Source organism: Pisolithus orientalis (genome assembly GCF_024613125.1).
Source record: "Pisolithus orientalis strain OTSU chromosome Unknown F5J12scaffold_3, whole genome shotgun sequence".
Taxonomy (NCBI): domain Eukaryota; kingdom Fungi; phylum Basidiomycota; class Agaricomycetes; order Boletales; family Pisolithaceae; genus Pisolithus; species Pisolithus orientalis.
In genome coordinates, this window is record NW_026260784.1 from 1,620,722 (window position 1) to 1,634,961 (window position 14,240).

Here is a 14,240-nt window from a genome sequence, read left to right on the forward strand (position 1 = left end):
CCAAACTGATTGACTGACTGACATGCAGCCAGCAGCCAGTTTACCGACGCTGTCCTCGAGGTCGAGGCTGTCTGTGTAGAGATGAACGGAAATCAGTGGCATTCGAATGGTCATCGTCACCCGCAGGACATTTCATCCCCGCGTCGGGTACAACAGTTACAACAGCATGGACACGCTCCTGACACGGCCTACCTCGCTCATAGCTTGTTTGCCACCTACCCGGCAGCATCCACAATCCCGTCAGCGCATGGTAACTTTTCATGGTTTTGAGTTGACAAATTGTTCAGTTAATATTCACGTAGTCGCCCGACATATGAGCAACTTATCGATCGTTGAACCTCCCCCAACTTATATGCATGCGAACCCAAACAATCTCTACGTCGCTCAGCACCAGTCGTACCATCAACCTGCTTCACCGTTCGTCGAGTATTCGCATGAGCTTGCTTATTTGTCCAATCCCTCCGTTCCTGCCTCCCACTCTGCATATTGGCAGGCCACTAGGGATGAGTCTGTGAAATTACTGTCATATGGACCACCGTACGTCGACCCTCACCGCATTCTTACATGATGCTAATCTCTTGTCCTTAGCATGAACCAGTCCAGCTACGTCCCCCCTATGCAATGGAATCGAAACGTTCCTAGTTCATCATTCCAGGCTCCCGCTTTAGCCAATTCCGTACTCCAACGGTTTAATCCTACTTCAGCCTACCCAACTCCGCCCCCGCCTGGAATACGTGCTTCCTCTTCTTCCCTTGCTTTTGCCCTTGGGAATCCTAACAAGAAAGCGAGTGAGCGTGTCTACAAACCCCAGGAGTCCGGCCCCTTTGTTAAGGATTTCCTCAACCGCTCTGCCCAACTCATTGAGAACAAACCTATACCACCCGCGCAGGCTATGCCTAGTAAAGATACCTTGAGCATAGATTCACGACCACATCCGCCAAATCCGCCACCAGTTCCGCTTCCAGAAGCTTTCACGTCCCCACGGAAACGCAAATCTCCAGAAGATGTCAGTACACCTTCACCTAAGCGCATACAAACATCTGCCCCAGAGAGGTCCACGCCCACCCCAAAGACTGTTGGCGCAACGCCGTCGAAGGAGTCTAAAACCCCACGACATGTTTTGGCTTACGTCAACGTCCCTTCTCCATCATGGAAAACTCCGTCAAGAAAGCAGTCATCATCTGGCGAACATGCTGGCTCAGGTTATTCAGAAGATGACGATGAGGACCGACATGATGTACGTGCTAGCGTCAAGTTGTCCGCTCGCCGAACGGGCGACAGGGATGAGCGGGGTGAATTCGATGTTTAAGTTCACCTAGCTCAAGCTAACACCCACAACAGCTCCGCTAGAAAAGCTTACCACGTTGATTGAAGACATTTTTGAAGCCGAGGATTCTTTGCCTGTCGACCTCCAAGCTGCTGATTTACCGAAGGAATTCTTCTCCCCGTTGACGAACGATTGCAACCACCCTCAGCTCCAGCATAATCTCATACGTAAACTAACCAAATATGTCAGTCAACTTGCCCACCCACCGAAAAGATCTAGGCGTCCTGCTCGAGAGATTGTGCAGAACGGCCATGGAGCGAAGCCAAGGGTGACGCTTGGTGATATTGAAAGCCCAATGCTTTCGCGGTTAATGAAGATTCTTGAGCGTGCTATCAAGGCTGGAGAGGACCTGGACCCTTTTCATACCTCGCTACCTTTGCATACCGAGAAGGGTCTCAAGCACCCAGCAGTTGACGGTGCGGGCAATGAGGATGGTGACGCCCAACGAGATACCTCGCAAGTGTCGTCGCAACAGCACTTGACCGATTCAGACATACGTGCTCTGGGTGCGCAATTAGAGATTGCCAGAGATAGTATCTTAGCCGCCGAGTGCTGTATTGCTCTGTTAAGCGGAGAAGGACTAACCAAACAGGTGCGTATCAACTTTACGACATTTATAACTTCAATCTTATGATATTTTTGAAGCTGTACTCGGAAGAACTGATCAGCACCTGTCTCAGCACTATTAAAAACCAGTTAACGATGATTGTCTACCCTTTTGTAGAGGGCTCGGGAATTGGCACGTCTGTTTCACCCCAACTGCAATGTCTTCATCGATACACCCACACTGGTACTGGTGACTTGCGTAGATTACTGGGCGAGCTTTTCCAGGCTCTCTCTGCAGCGCTGCCACGCGTCAACTCTCTTTTCAGCGCAGACGGCCTCATCATGTCAGATGCGATCATTATCCAGGCTGTTTACATTGCCATAGGGCCATTCTTTATTGTTGAATCCGCCCAGGAGGGCGACACGAAGGGCAGGAATGAAAACGCTGTGCTGAGCACCCTCGGTAGCAGCGCCGTGAGAGGTTTACGGCTTGACGCGCTTTCGATCATCCGCAGTGTAGGGCAATCCTAGTCGATATGTCTAACAAAGCTGCTCATTGATTTATCAGATATTTGCGAACCATGAGGACCAGCGCTCGTGGATCATTGAAGAGATCCTAACGTCTCTGATAAAGTTGTCCAATAGTCACAAGAAAGCCGGGCAGTTCCGGTCCGTCTGTTTCGAATCAACTTGATATTTGGCATTAATACTGTTCACCTACAGTTTGCGAGACGGGCGGTCAATACGAACGGTTTCAGCATTACTGTTGCAGCTGGTTCAGACATCGGCCCGGGACGTTCGAATAGCAGCTCGGAAGATCGCGAAAGCTCGTCACAGCCAAGCTCTTCGGCGACAAGACAGTTCACATGAGACATCTCAAGATGCCATATTCGACGAGCATGACACTAAAGTGAGGATACTTACGCTTCGGCATAGCTTCTCTACTGATGCACGGACAGGAGATTCAGCTGTATATATCTGGTCTCGAGTCTGCTACGACAGCCGCAAAGACCATTATTCTCTTCTTGACCCAAAGGCATGCTATAAGTATCTGCAAGTTTACCAGATATTAACATGAGGTGCAGGTCCGGCAAGGGCAAGCAAACAAAGAATTCCAACGAAGCGGAGTATCGAGTCATTCTAGATAACCTTATTTCTGACCTACTCGTCGTACTCTACTGGCCGGAGTGGCCTGCCGCGAGTTTAATTTTGAGTGTTATTTGCAAGTTCATGGTACGTTTTGTTTAATGCACATGAGAGCTTGGGACCATGACGAAACTTCTGTCTTCAGGTTTCCTCGCTGGATGATGTCAAGACCACCCAACAGACAGATACTAATGCGGCCAAGACTATAGCGCTAGACCATTTGGGTGTCATAGCTGCACGTCTGCGTACGAGCGCTCTCAAAGTCCGGCAGCGTGGTGGGAAGCATACTGCCCTTCCATTGGATGAGGTATTAGTGCCTTCACGTGCTGTATTGACACTGCTTCAATGTGTTTTATAGATTGTTTCTTCAGGGAGCATCGAGAACTTTGAAAGGTTGCTGGCCCGACACGAAGCTATTTCCAGTCACCTTCTGAGGCGCTCGTCAGATGATCAGGCATATGAGGTGAATTTAGAAGTCGCCTGCCTACTGTTAAACTAATGCACTGCAGAGTGCTCGAGAATTGACAGCTGCTCTCTGGGGTCACGAGCTGGCGAGCGCTCTACGAGCACTCCAGAATACTCTGCACAATCAGGACAAAGGTTCAAACTCGCATGGACAATCGACCGCAGTGTTTTGTGCACGCCTCCAGAGGGCATTGAGTAGTGTATGGCAAGACCATTCGAGTGACATATTCGACGTTGGGTGAGTCTATTAGAACTAGGCCGGCACTCTTCACTGATGACCTTCCCCGAGTTCACAAGAGGAAGCTGCCCGCGCCGACCTTCTAGCTGAAGAAGTTGGAATCGTCCAAGGCCTCATGAATTCCTTTGGACCGATATTAAACGTTGTCCTGATGGCACTTGATGCGCCACCTGTCTTCATGCGTACAAAAGCGCTTCGAGCGCTTGGTCAGATTGTGACCAGTGATTCTACCATTCTTTCAATGGTGAGTGATTGTGATGACAGCCATTTAGTACTTACACAGCCACCAGACAAATGTTCGTCGCGCCATTGAGAGCCATTTATTGGATTCTTCCCCGGCAGTCCGAGACGCAGCTGTTGAGCTGATCGGCAGGTATATGATCGAATCACCCGAAGTGGCTGGCGATTATTACTCAAAGATTGCTGACCGGATAGCCGTATGTGCTCCCCCCACACTCATCAGAAATTTTTTCTTTATTTGATGTTTTTAGGATACTGGTCTCGGAGTGCGCAAGCGCGTCATTAAACTCCTCAAGCAATACTACGGTGTTACCGAGGACATGGACCGTCGCATCGACATAAGCACAAAACTCGTACTACGAATGTTAGACGAGGATGACACCGTGAAGGATCTTGCCATCAAAACCGTAGAGGAGCTTTGGTTTCAAAATTCGATCCCACAAGTTGTCCCCTCTAAATCAAGACTGCACTCCACCCCTACTCAGCTACAAGGCAAGGCGGCATTGCTGGGCAAAGTGTCCGTGATTATGGGTGTATCGGCTTTCTTCAAGGACAGGCAGTCGCCTCTCGAGGATGTGTTGCACAAGATCATTACGAATCAAAGTCCAAACGAGTTACCACTGATGCACGCAAAGTATTCTGAAATTTGCGAGGCACTAATTGATGGTCTTGTGGATGCTTCCGATTTACCAGGTTTCGTAAGTGATGTTTTCCCAATGCCAACATTTGTGCGACTGATTCTACCTTCTCAGACCGTACAATCATGCGTCAGGACTCTGTACCTCTTTGCCACAGCTCACCCCTCTGTTCTGTCCGGAAGCAATGCGTCGACGCTACTTCCATATCTGAAAAATCCGACCTCGGTACGCCATACTCAATGTCAATATCTCCGTTCTGGATAGTTACACGTATTGCAGACTGACGAGCTCGTCGTTTCCGACTATTTACTGAGGGTATTCCGTATATCCATCCCCCACATGCCCAAAACAGCGATAAAGTTTGGCCAAGACCTGCAACTAGTCCTCCAACCTATGATCGTCAAGCCATCCAGTGTCGGGGGAGTAGTGGTGCGTCTATACCATCTCACTGTCAACGACCCTGTAATTTTCCGGACAGTGTCTACAGGAAAGCGTTGCTTGCATGTGCGGGTCTGTGCAACATCTCACACATGATTTTCATCGACTGGTCGCACTCCTGAAGTCTTGCAACGGTTTGGCTTTCTTATTGAAGTACATTCCTGAAATTCAAATCCGTTTGCAGCCCGATTGCAGCAGGCCATTTCACGCAAAACTGAAGCAATGACCCCAGTTGAGACAAGGACTTTATCGATCCTTATCTTCATTGTGGCCCTGTTAGGAGAGCACTGTGACTTCGATAAACTTCGTGCGGAGCGGACCGGTCAGTCATGACATTAGCTGTGCGCAATCTAGGTCTAATTGCACCATAGAATTTGCATCGGACTTAAACAGTGTCTCAGAGGTGAGCAATGCACAGTTGTTGAAGACACCTGTCTGATCGGTACACACTAGGGACCCACCGTAGAGCACATCTACAATAGCCTTCTAACACTCTATGCAAAATATACTGACTCAGGTCTCAAAGGGCGCATTCTGCAGTGCCTGGGTATCTCTTACGCATATGCGCCGAAACCAGTCTGCTCACTAATTTCCAGGTTTCCTGTTCCGGGCTCGACCAACGTTAATGACGTTGGATCAGTCAGCAGGAATTATGGACGCTATCTTCGCCTCCCCTGATGAAGAAAGTCGTGGTCGTTTGCTCAGAATCTTGCAGGACTTCTTGGTTTCGGAGGCCGCAAAGCATACCGAACAACAAAAAGGTTGATTCTCTTTCTTGATGCGGGTTTGCTGCTCTCATCATTATTTATAGGGTCCAGTCAAGGCAAAACCGATGGCGGCGTGGATATGGCACATCTCGTCGGAAACACCGACGACTTCGCTGATTCGGGGTGGGTGTCCGACACACATTTTTCCCATGTACATTCTAAGTGATTTCGCAGCGTCAGTTCTGCAGTCGTGCAGCGATATCTTACCCATATTCTCGACGCTGCTTTATCCCCAAATCCTCAGATACAAGCTGCGGCCATAGAGATTCTGAGCTTTACCGTGAAACAAGGTTTAGCTCACCCATTACAGGTCTGTGTCCTTGATTATCATTCTTACCCCTGACGTGGAACCATCCCTAGTCGATCCCCGTTATCGTTGCGCTGGAGACAAGCCCTGTCATCGGTACCAGTGTCCGTGCGAGTAATTTGCATGCCATCCTGTATAGCAAGCACATGTCTCTGCTGAATGCTCGGTTCATCGTCAGTGCAAGGCGGTCATTTGAGTATCAGAGGACAATATCACCAAACAGTGTGCAAGGTGTGTTTCTTATATATGCGCACCATTCGCAAGTTCACTTTTTCTTTTCCATTTCATGGAGGCTACCGCATGCAACCAGAGCCGACTGCACTGCTACAGCGATGGTATTCGTTAGTCCGAGAGAAGAGAACGCCCCGGCAAGATTTCATCAAGGCTCTGGTGAAGTCTTTCGACATTCCTCCATCTTTGAAGTCAACGCAGGTTAGTACAGTCATGGCATACCCCTCACATCTTGTCTTACCGAACACGGATACAAGAATGACATCGACTTTGTCCGGTACATGGCTGAAAATTTTGCTACCCTGGATTACAAGACCCAGGAAGAAGTACTGACAGTCATCAGACATCTTACCTCCATCCTATCGACGTCTGGGATGCAGATCATCGATGTGGTCTCTCCGTCGCATCTCCTCACCCAATTGCATGAGCCTCAGCCTCAGTCTCTTCCTGACGGCATGGCGGTACGTACACTTCACCTCAATGCATCGTAGACAACGACTCACATGTCTTAAATTGGCAGCCCATGCTACTGTCCGCTCCTGACCTTGATGTTGATATAATGAGAACATCTGTGATCATCGGCGTGGTCATGCTACTCAAGACATACCTGAAAACGTTGTACGGAATATCGGAAGAGTAAGTTACGTCCACTACTTTTTCCATAGCCACTAACGTTTTCTTCCCGTCATAGAAAATGTAGCAAATTTGTTCCTGGCAAGAAGAGCGCGGTTGGCGACAAACCAGCTACCAAACGTCATCCAAACCCTATATCCTGGGATCGGCTGCCATTCGCAACAATGCCTCTCATACTCCCAGAAGACCTGGTGAAACATAGAACAGCTGTATATATTCCCCCCACTTTCTCCTTATTGTGCTGCTAACATTTCGTGTGCAGTTCCTCCATGTTTGGAACGAAGATGGAGTAGCCCCGGAACCAGAGGATGCTCTAGATTAACGTACATGCACTGATGCCTCGCTTGGACGACTTGCCTGTCACCTGCATATCTTTATTTCTCCCCATTGTTAAGATACTGTATATCACCCTGTCGCCTAGTCCTGTAATAAACTGCACTCCTTATGCCAATGTAACGACTCCTCGTCCTTCTACAAATGCAGCCGGTCCCTTGGGCATCACTTTAACTACCCTCAGAGACTCTCTGTCTAAGCACGGTTCATCCTCGAAGACCCATGGCAATTCACCTCCATAGACTGCCGGTAGGTCCTCGGTGGCGATTAACTGACGAAGAAAGTCACCTGGGTTTTTGCCCAGTACATGAATCTTTCGTCGGGTCCCTTCATCAAACCAACCCTGAGGACGCCTCTTTAGTGTTGTTGGATACAGAAAACGGTGGTATGGTACCTTGATCCAATTCCACACCGTGGGGAAGAACACAGGAGAATTAACGATAACTGTGGTATCCAGTGTTTCGGGATAATGCGCTGTACCCATGGTAGACGCTTGCTGTAGATGGCTTCGCAGTGCCCACATCGCAGAGAGTGAGACATTTTCTAAGTCTACAATGGTTGTGACAGAGGATACGGGTGTGGGCGGTTCATGAGGCAAATGGTTACATAGCGGGAGGGAAAAGCGCGTCATCGTCTCATGCAAGACGATGCTTGATTGTGTTAGGTGATTCCATTGACCGCCACACATGATTTCGTGACATACATACGCTGATAACGTCGTTCAGGGGAAAGGGCATCTAGTTCTTTGCGCAGAGAGTTGTCTAGAGATGCTAATCGAAAGACGTATACCGGAAGTCCGCGCTGAGAAAAAGAACACAGATTAACTTGGTTGTGTTGCAACATGACAGGCTTATAGGCCAGGAACTACCTTGTCCCTTCGACCAGTCCAACGAGGATAGAACCTCCGTGCTGATTCCATCTCGTCAGCATTAAAATCCTTGTAGAGATTATCGACGTCGTGTCGTTTCCTCCAGGCTTCTGTGTCGGCGAACTGTTTCTGTGCGCTGGCTAAATCATATTGACGTGCCCGCAGAAAGCGCCTTGTGAGGGGAAAGAGGTAAGAGTCAATCTTTCAGTCATGCTACTATGCAATCGTCTACGGTTGAGGGGAAGACGCACATGAGTGTCGTGTCATCATGGGATGCCTGTGTGCAGTGGTGCGATGGAGGCTGGTACAGACCATCACTGGCAAGCTTGACTTTGAAGGCCTCGAGTACCGGATCGACGACTGAATTCTGGCCTTGATCATGAACTGGTGCAGGAGTCATCGCTTCATTGGCCGCATCCTCAGACTCAGCGGAGACACTTGATTGACGGTACATTCTCTGGAAGTGCACCGGTGGCATCCATTAATTTACCCGGACTTCAGCCAGTTGCCACATCATGATCAGGCTCTAAATATATGGACGAATGGCAGGAGTCCTGGTGTCTCGGGAGAGCGGAAGCAAACAAACCACAGTACTACGTCATCCGCCTGAAGTACTGTGATAAAACCGCAAATGAACACATATTTTGCTTCATCCGATCACAACGATTCCACCTCCTGGAGAAGTGATTCCAGACGTTGTCGCTCCTGTTTGTCCATGAATAACATCACTGTCCCAAACCTTTGAACTCTCATGAGGGCTGTCAGGTAATCCCGTACGGCGCTACTGGTAGACGGATTGCAGACCGCCTGGAAAGTATGCAGGATCGATTTAAGCAAATCAGGTTCCAGGGATGCCTGGAACAGTGCAGGAAGAGAGGATGGAGGGATCGTCTAAAGGACAGCCAAAAAGTCCGTGATCCCGGAATCTCGTCGGAAGTTTGTCACTTACACACATGAGCTTCCACCGAGCCTCGTCCGTTTCCAAAGAGTTCCATGATTTAGTAAAATCAAAAAGTGTCGTCGGGGACTGTACGGGCGTGGTATTTGCCTTGCCTGACCTTGGCTCGTGAGAGGCCTCGTTCGCTGTTCTCGTAACGATAGTGTGATTTCCGGATGGTCGGAATATGCCACCACCGACTCGAATGCCCTTGGATTCCCGAGCTTGTTTTGCGTCCGCAAATGTTTGGGGCTTGGGAGGTAACTGCTCTCTGGTTTCTCGCTTGGTCTCAGGCCTCAGATCCCTGGATGACACTGGCTGTAGCAAAGGCTCATCCTTCGCCACCGGCGACTTATCTGCCTCTGGCTCAATAATTTCGATCGGTACTCGACGGCGTCTCGGCTTAGAGAATTCGTTTGAATCCACGTACAAGGACACGAATAACTTCTTACCACCGACTTGCCTTGTCTCTCTCGTGTTTCCTCCTCTAGCTCGGCAAGTTCGTTCTTTATGGACATGTTTGAGGGCTCCAACCTAAGGGCCTCGTTGAAGTCTGAAGAATGATTTTACCCCTCGAGCGTCCAGTGCGTGAGATCCTCACCTTGGCGAGCATCGTCGAAGTTGCTCAAAGATCGTCTGGCCTGTCCTCTTCTGAAGAGTGCCTTTACATTATTTGGGCTTAACGCGAGGACTTTCGTGCTGTCTCTTTCAGCATCTTCGTTTCTAGGAGGTCAGAGACGATCAGTCGCGGCAAAGTATGCGGAAGAAACGCAAGAACGTACTTGCCTAGTTTCAGATATGCGGCAGCACGGTTAAGGTAGAAGGTTGGATCATTTCCATCCGCAAGGATGGCGGTGGTATAATGGCCTATTGCAGTGGGATAGTCACCAGCCTTAAAGGCCCCGTTACCCTGGAGAAGCCAATGAGACGCATGCCTTGGAAAGTCTCCTGGGAATGGATTAGAATACCTTTTCTTTCACCAACTTCGCTGTTTCTGACACCATTTTGTGTGATGGTTTCAAGCCAACGAGTTCAAATCGATGTCGCAATCTGCCACGCGCCCGGTCAAGGCCGTCGGTGGTACTTCAAGTTACACAGTGACCGCAACCATCGATCGGTGGAAGGTTCAAGCGAACAGTCCGAACCCGCGCCAAGACACCTGCTTCGACATTGGAGGTCCCAGTATATCTGAAACTTCGGATTACGCCATAGTACTTACTCCAAACTTACTCTTGACCCAGCAGCTTTTGCACAAATTTACCCCGGACCGCCAGCAAGTATCAGCCGTTGTAATTCTCTCATTCGCGCGTTTTTACTACTGGTACTGTTCACCCGATTGGTGCCATCCACGCTTCCTCGGGCCACTTACAAGAAATGAATACATACAAAAGGGTAAGCTCTGGAACACCTACTGCTACCATTCCTCCTCGTATGTGCCAAAATGTGCCCAGAGAGCTGGTGTTTTTCTCTTATGTTCGACTCTGCAGCCTCTGTCAGCAAACCCATACCATCGCTGCCGTCGCCACTTCTTGTCCATTCGTTGGGAGATGAGAACAGGTCTGTCCTCAGTTTGATGGCTGATACCGAGCACATATATGCTGGGGGACAATGCCAAGATATATCTGTAGGTTGCTAGCGAGTGCTACCGAATGTCGCACGCGTACTCAGTGTTGTAGGTCTGGTCAAAGCAAACTTGCACCCTCAAGACAAGTCTGCGGGGTCATACGGGTAGCATACTCGCTTTAGAGCTTGCAGAAGAGAAGCGGTGGTTGTTTAGTGCTTCGGGTAGGCTGTTCGTCTTTCAAACATGACCGACTTTCATCGCCAGTTGCAGGTGATAGTACAGTTAGGGTGCGCGGTATGCATCGGCACCATTGTTTCAGGGTCTAAGAATTCATCAGATATGGTCCACTACGAGTTTCGAACAGATCTACGTCCTGTATCCATACCTAGAAACAGGGGCAGGTGATCTCTTTTCGCTGGCATGGAATCCCAGTCTGCAAACCATATACATCGGTTGCCAAAACACCTCACTTCAGTGGTTCGGATTTTCCGAGGATCAAATCGGTCAGCGAATCAAGGAGACTAGCTCTGGCGTGTCGACACCCTCACGCAAGGTTCACAAGTTCTTTGACAGCTATCCTCAGTACACGCACAAGCCTGCTGACCTCTTTGCCAACAATTTTGGCTCGTTCTCGCCTCCCTCGTCGGAGAAGGGCACGTCAGTGAACACAGCCTCTGCTTTTGATATCCCAGCATCGAACGTCATAGACTCTGCACACTATGGTTATGTCTACTGCATGGCAATCGTACCGTCTTCTAGAGCAGGCTCCGATGATCCTCTTTCACCGTCTGGCAGGTGTCAACAACTTTTGACAGGTAGCGGGGACGAAACTGTTAAGGTGTGTTATTTTAATACCGTTTGCAGTTCCTGCCCATCCTCTTCTGCCTGTAGCTGTGGAACTGCATGTCATCCGGACCGAAACTTCTTCACACCTTCGAATGCTCTCATGGTGCCGTACTATCACTTGCAGCCAGAAGTGACACCGTCTTCGCTGGTTGTCAGGATGGTTATGTCAAGGTTTTCGACCTGGAAACCAAGACACTTGTACGCACGATTATAGTGCAGGAGGTAAGAGTCATTATTGTGTGGCTCAGTAGACAAGGTTTATTCTTTGCCAGAATGTCGATATCTTGTCCTCGTCGATGATGCATTCAGACTTGTTCACCTGTTCTGCAAACGGTCAAGTTCAGGTCAGTCCGATTCCGGACTGAATTTGGTCATCGTCACCAATGATGACACAGCGCTGGTCTCCTTCCTTTAACTGCACGTCAACTTGGAAAGCACACGACGGGATTGTGCTTTCGTCTGTTATTACTCAGTCTACCGAAGCGAATGGCTTTGTGCTGGTGACTGGGGCAAACGATGGCTTCGTCAAAGTACGTCGTCTCATTTAATATTGTCAACTGTGCCAACGTTAGTCAGATTTGGGACATAGCAGTACCTCTGGAAGCCAACGACAGTGAAAAGTTTATCGATAATTCCATTGTGGACCTGAACGGCGATGATGACCATGGTATGTATGGTTCGCCATCATCATTTTTCTAATATTACGTTGGCGACAGACGTCCTGACTTATGCGCTGTCTACATTCGTCTCTATTCCAAGCGTGAGCTCAGACCCGCTGCACCACGAAGATTGTCGGCAAGCTGCCATGTGGCTCAAAAAGTGTCTTCATCAACTTGGAGCAGAGTCTACACTAGTGAGGAAACAATATTCCAGTGCTGTAACGTTGAAGATTGATATTATCCTCCGTAGCTACCCACTTGCGAAATGGGGAATCCTGTTGTTTTGGCAACCTTTTCAAGGCACTCAAGGAGAGCAACCCAAACCCAGGATACTCTTCTATGGGTGAATAAACACCGAGGAAGATTCGTTAAGAACTCATCACTTACACTCGAAGTTTCTCAGGCATTACGATGTTGTCTCAGCACCGAGGGATGGCTGGAATTCCGATCCTTTCACAGTCCTTGGCCGCAATGGATACTTGTATGGGCGCGGCGTAACGGATAACAAGGGGCCAATAATCGCTATCGCTTGTGCAGCTGCCGAGCTTCTCAGAAGGCGAGCCCTTGGCGTGGATCTTATCTTCTTGATCGAAGGAGAGGAGGAAGTAGGAAGCACCGGCTTCATGGATACCGTACGAAAACACAAGGTTTTCCCTCACTCTCTTCCCCGCTGCACTGCCACTTATTCTCACCAGGCGCAGATAGGAAGCATCGACGCAATCCTTTTAAGGTGTGAATCATTCCTCTGTACTTGTCCCTGACTTTACATTTGACAGCAATTCTACGTGGATAACTGAGTATCCACCATGTATTACTTACGGCTTACGAGGCGTCGTGCACGCAACCCTTGCGGTGCGTACTTACGTGACACGGCATTTCTTACTGTGAACCCGAGTTTGCAGATCTCAAGTGGAGCTCCGGACCAGCATTCTGGAGTTGAAGGTGGTGCGGTAGTTGAACCGATGTTAGACATGTATGCCATAAACCACTTATGCATGCCGCCTTCTCACCTTGTTTGCAGGATTCGTTTGCTTTCAACACTAACAGATAGTCAGAGGAAAGTAGCTATTCCCGGGTTTTGTTCGTATTGGATGTCCTATTCACATACCCGGCCGAGACTCATCAGAACCTTAGATGAAAGTGTTAGACAACAGACGGAAGACGAAAAGCAGCTATACACACTCTTGTCTCAGGTGACAAGAAGCCCGGGCTCTGTCCTATCATCAAGGTGGCGAGAACCGTCCCTTACCGTCCATAACCTTGCTGTATCAGGACCTGGAAGTAAGTTTTCATTCGTTTCGACAATTGGCACTGAGTGACGCATATATACAGACTCCACTGTCATTCCCGGCACGGTTACAGCCCAAGTTTCGCTACGTATCGTACCCGATCAGGACTTAGAGACTGTATCGCGATCCGTCGTGTCGCATTTACAAGCTTCTTTCAATTCTTTCAATTCTCCCAATGCGTTATCGGTTGGGCTTCCATCCTGTCGAAGACGGATGGCATCGCTAACGTCCAAACAGGTTACTATTGAGCGAACAGCCGACTGGTGGCTTGGGGACTTGGATGGTCCGTGGTTTAACGCACTTGAGTCTGCTGTTCACGAAGAATGGGGAGTGCAACCACTTCGAATAAGGGAGGGCGGGGTAGGTTCTCAGTTTTTTCGAACGAGTTGCTTCTGACGACATGACGGTAGTCTATACCCTCTATACCCAACCTAGAGAAAGAGTTTGGTTGTCGAGCGCTTCACCTTCCTCTGGGTCAAAGCATGGTAACATCTTTACTGCTCAGTTGGTGGGAAGGAGTGCTAATGATTCTGCATTAACGTAGGACCGAGCCCATCTGCCCAACGAACGTATTTCTCTTGCTAATCTCCGCCGCGGGAAGTCAGTTGTCGAACGATTTTTGGCTAAAGTTGCCAATGTCGACATAAAGCGTTGACGGCCTGCACGATTGTACTGGTATAGACGGGATAGAATGCATTGTATAATAGTACACTGCGGATTTCGTTGTGGTCGCATGAATTTGTTTATGAACTTGGGGTCTGTTTTGTA

The 14,240-nt window shown here is 49.0% G+C and overlaps 4 protein-coding genes across 4 annotated transcripts; 2 read left to right on the forward strand and 2 right to left on the reverse strand.

Moving 5' to 3' along the window:
* Positions 1–81: 81 nt before the first annotated feature.
* On the forward strand, positions 82–7,298 carry F5J12DRAFT_903181 (uncharacterized protein; the record flags this gene model as incomplete). The annotated part of the gene is made up of 30 exons (XM_051748376.1): positions 82–250; positions 303–537; positions 589–1,292; positions 1,342–1,919; positions 1,973–2,389; positions 2,442–2,542; positions 2,597–2,783; positions 2,833–2,909; positions 2,959–3,106; positions 3,165–3,326; positions 3,378–3,482; positions 3,529–3,722; positions 3,774–3,966; positions 4,013–4,159; positions 4,214–4,660; positions 4,715–4,825; positions 4,880–5,029; positions 5,079–5,172; positions 5,223–5,360; positions 5,410–5,441; positions 5,492–5,585; positions 5,635–5,799; positions 5,850–5,928; positions 5,980–6,115; positions 6,166–6,343; positions 6,405–6,544; positions 6,601–6,804; positions 6,864–6,979; positions 7,035–7,185; positions 7,239–7,298. The coding sequence occupies 30 exons, from the start codon at positions 82–84 to the stop codon at positions 7,296–7,298; spliced, it is 5,712 nt and encodes a 1,903-aa protein (XP_051604395.1).
* Positions 7,299–7,442: 144 nt separating this feature from the next.
* On the reverse strand, positions 7,443–8,514 carry F5J12DRAFT_703322 (CRAL/TRIO domain-containing protein; the record flags this gene model as incomplete). Its single annotated transcript, XM_051740536.1, has 5 exons — positions 7,443–7,652; positions 7,704–7,959; positions 8,013–8,110; positions 8,178–8,349; positions 8,429–8,514. Coding segments are annotated over 5 exons (822 nt in total), but the record flags the coding sequence as incomplete, so codon positions are not given.
* A 230-nt stretch (positions 8,515–8,744) lies between these two features.
* Positions 8,745–10,298, reverse strand: F5J12DRAFT_310495 (uncharacterized protein). Its single transcript, XM_051738840.1, has 6 exons — positions 10,083–10,298; positions 9,897–10,024; positions 9,716–9,837; positions 9,567–9,667; positions 9,127–9,516; positions 8,745–9,068 (listed from the first exon to the last, which is right to left on the reverse strand). The coding sequence occupies exons 1-6, from the start codon at positions 10,116–10,118 to the stop codon at positions 8,835–8,837; spliced, it is 1,011 nt and encodes a 336-aa protein (XP_051604397.1). The 5' UTR covers positions 10,119–10,298; the 3' UTR covers positions 8,745–8,834.
* Positions 10,299–10,585: 287 nt separating this feature from the next.
* On the forward strand, positions 10,586–14,229 carry F5J12DRAFT_954879 (glutathione degradosome; the record flags this gene model as incomplete). The annotated part of the gene is made up of 18 exons (XM_051749854.1): positions 10,586–10,738; positions 10,791–10,899; positions 10,949–10,965; positions 11,016–11,516; positions 11,570–11,746; positions 11,797–11,868; positions 11,920–12,054; positions 12,101–12,191; positions 12,241–12,526; positions 12,587–12,913; positions 12,960–13,035; positions 13,086–13,156; positions 13,205–13,263; positions 13,318–13,464; positions 13,516–13,658; positions 13,710–13,832; positions 13,883–13,957; positions 14,017–14,229. 18 exons carry the CDS (start codon positions 10,586–10,588, stop codon positions 14,125–14,127), a joined length of 2,673 nt encoding a protein of 890 aa, XP_051604398.1. The 3' UTR covers positions 14,128–14,229.
* Between the last annotated feature and the right edge of the window lie 11 nt (positions 14,230–14,240).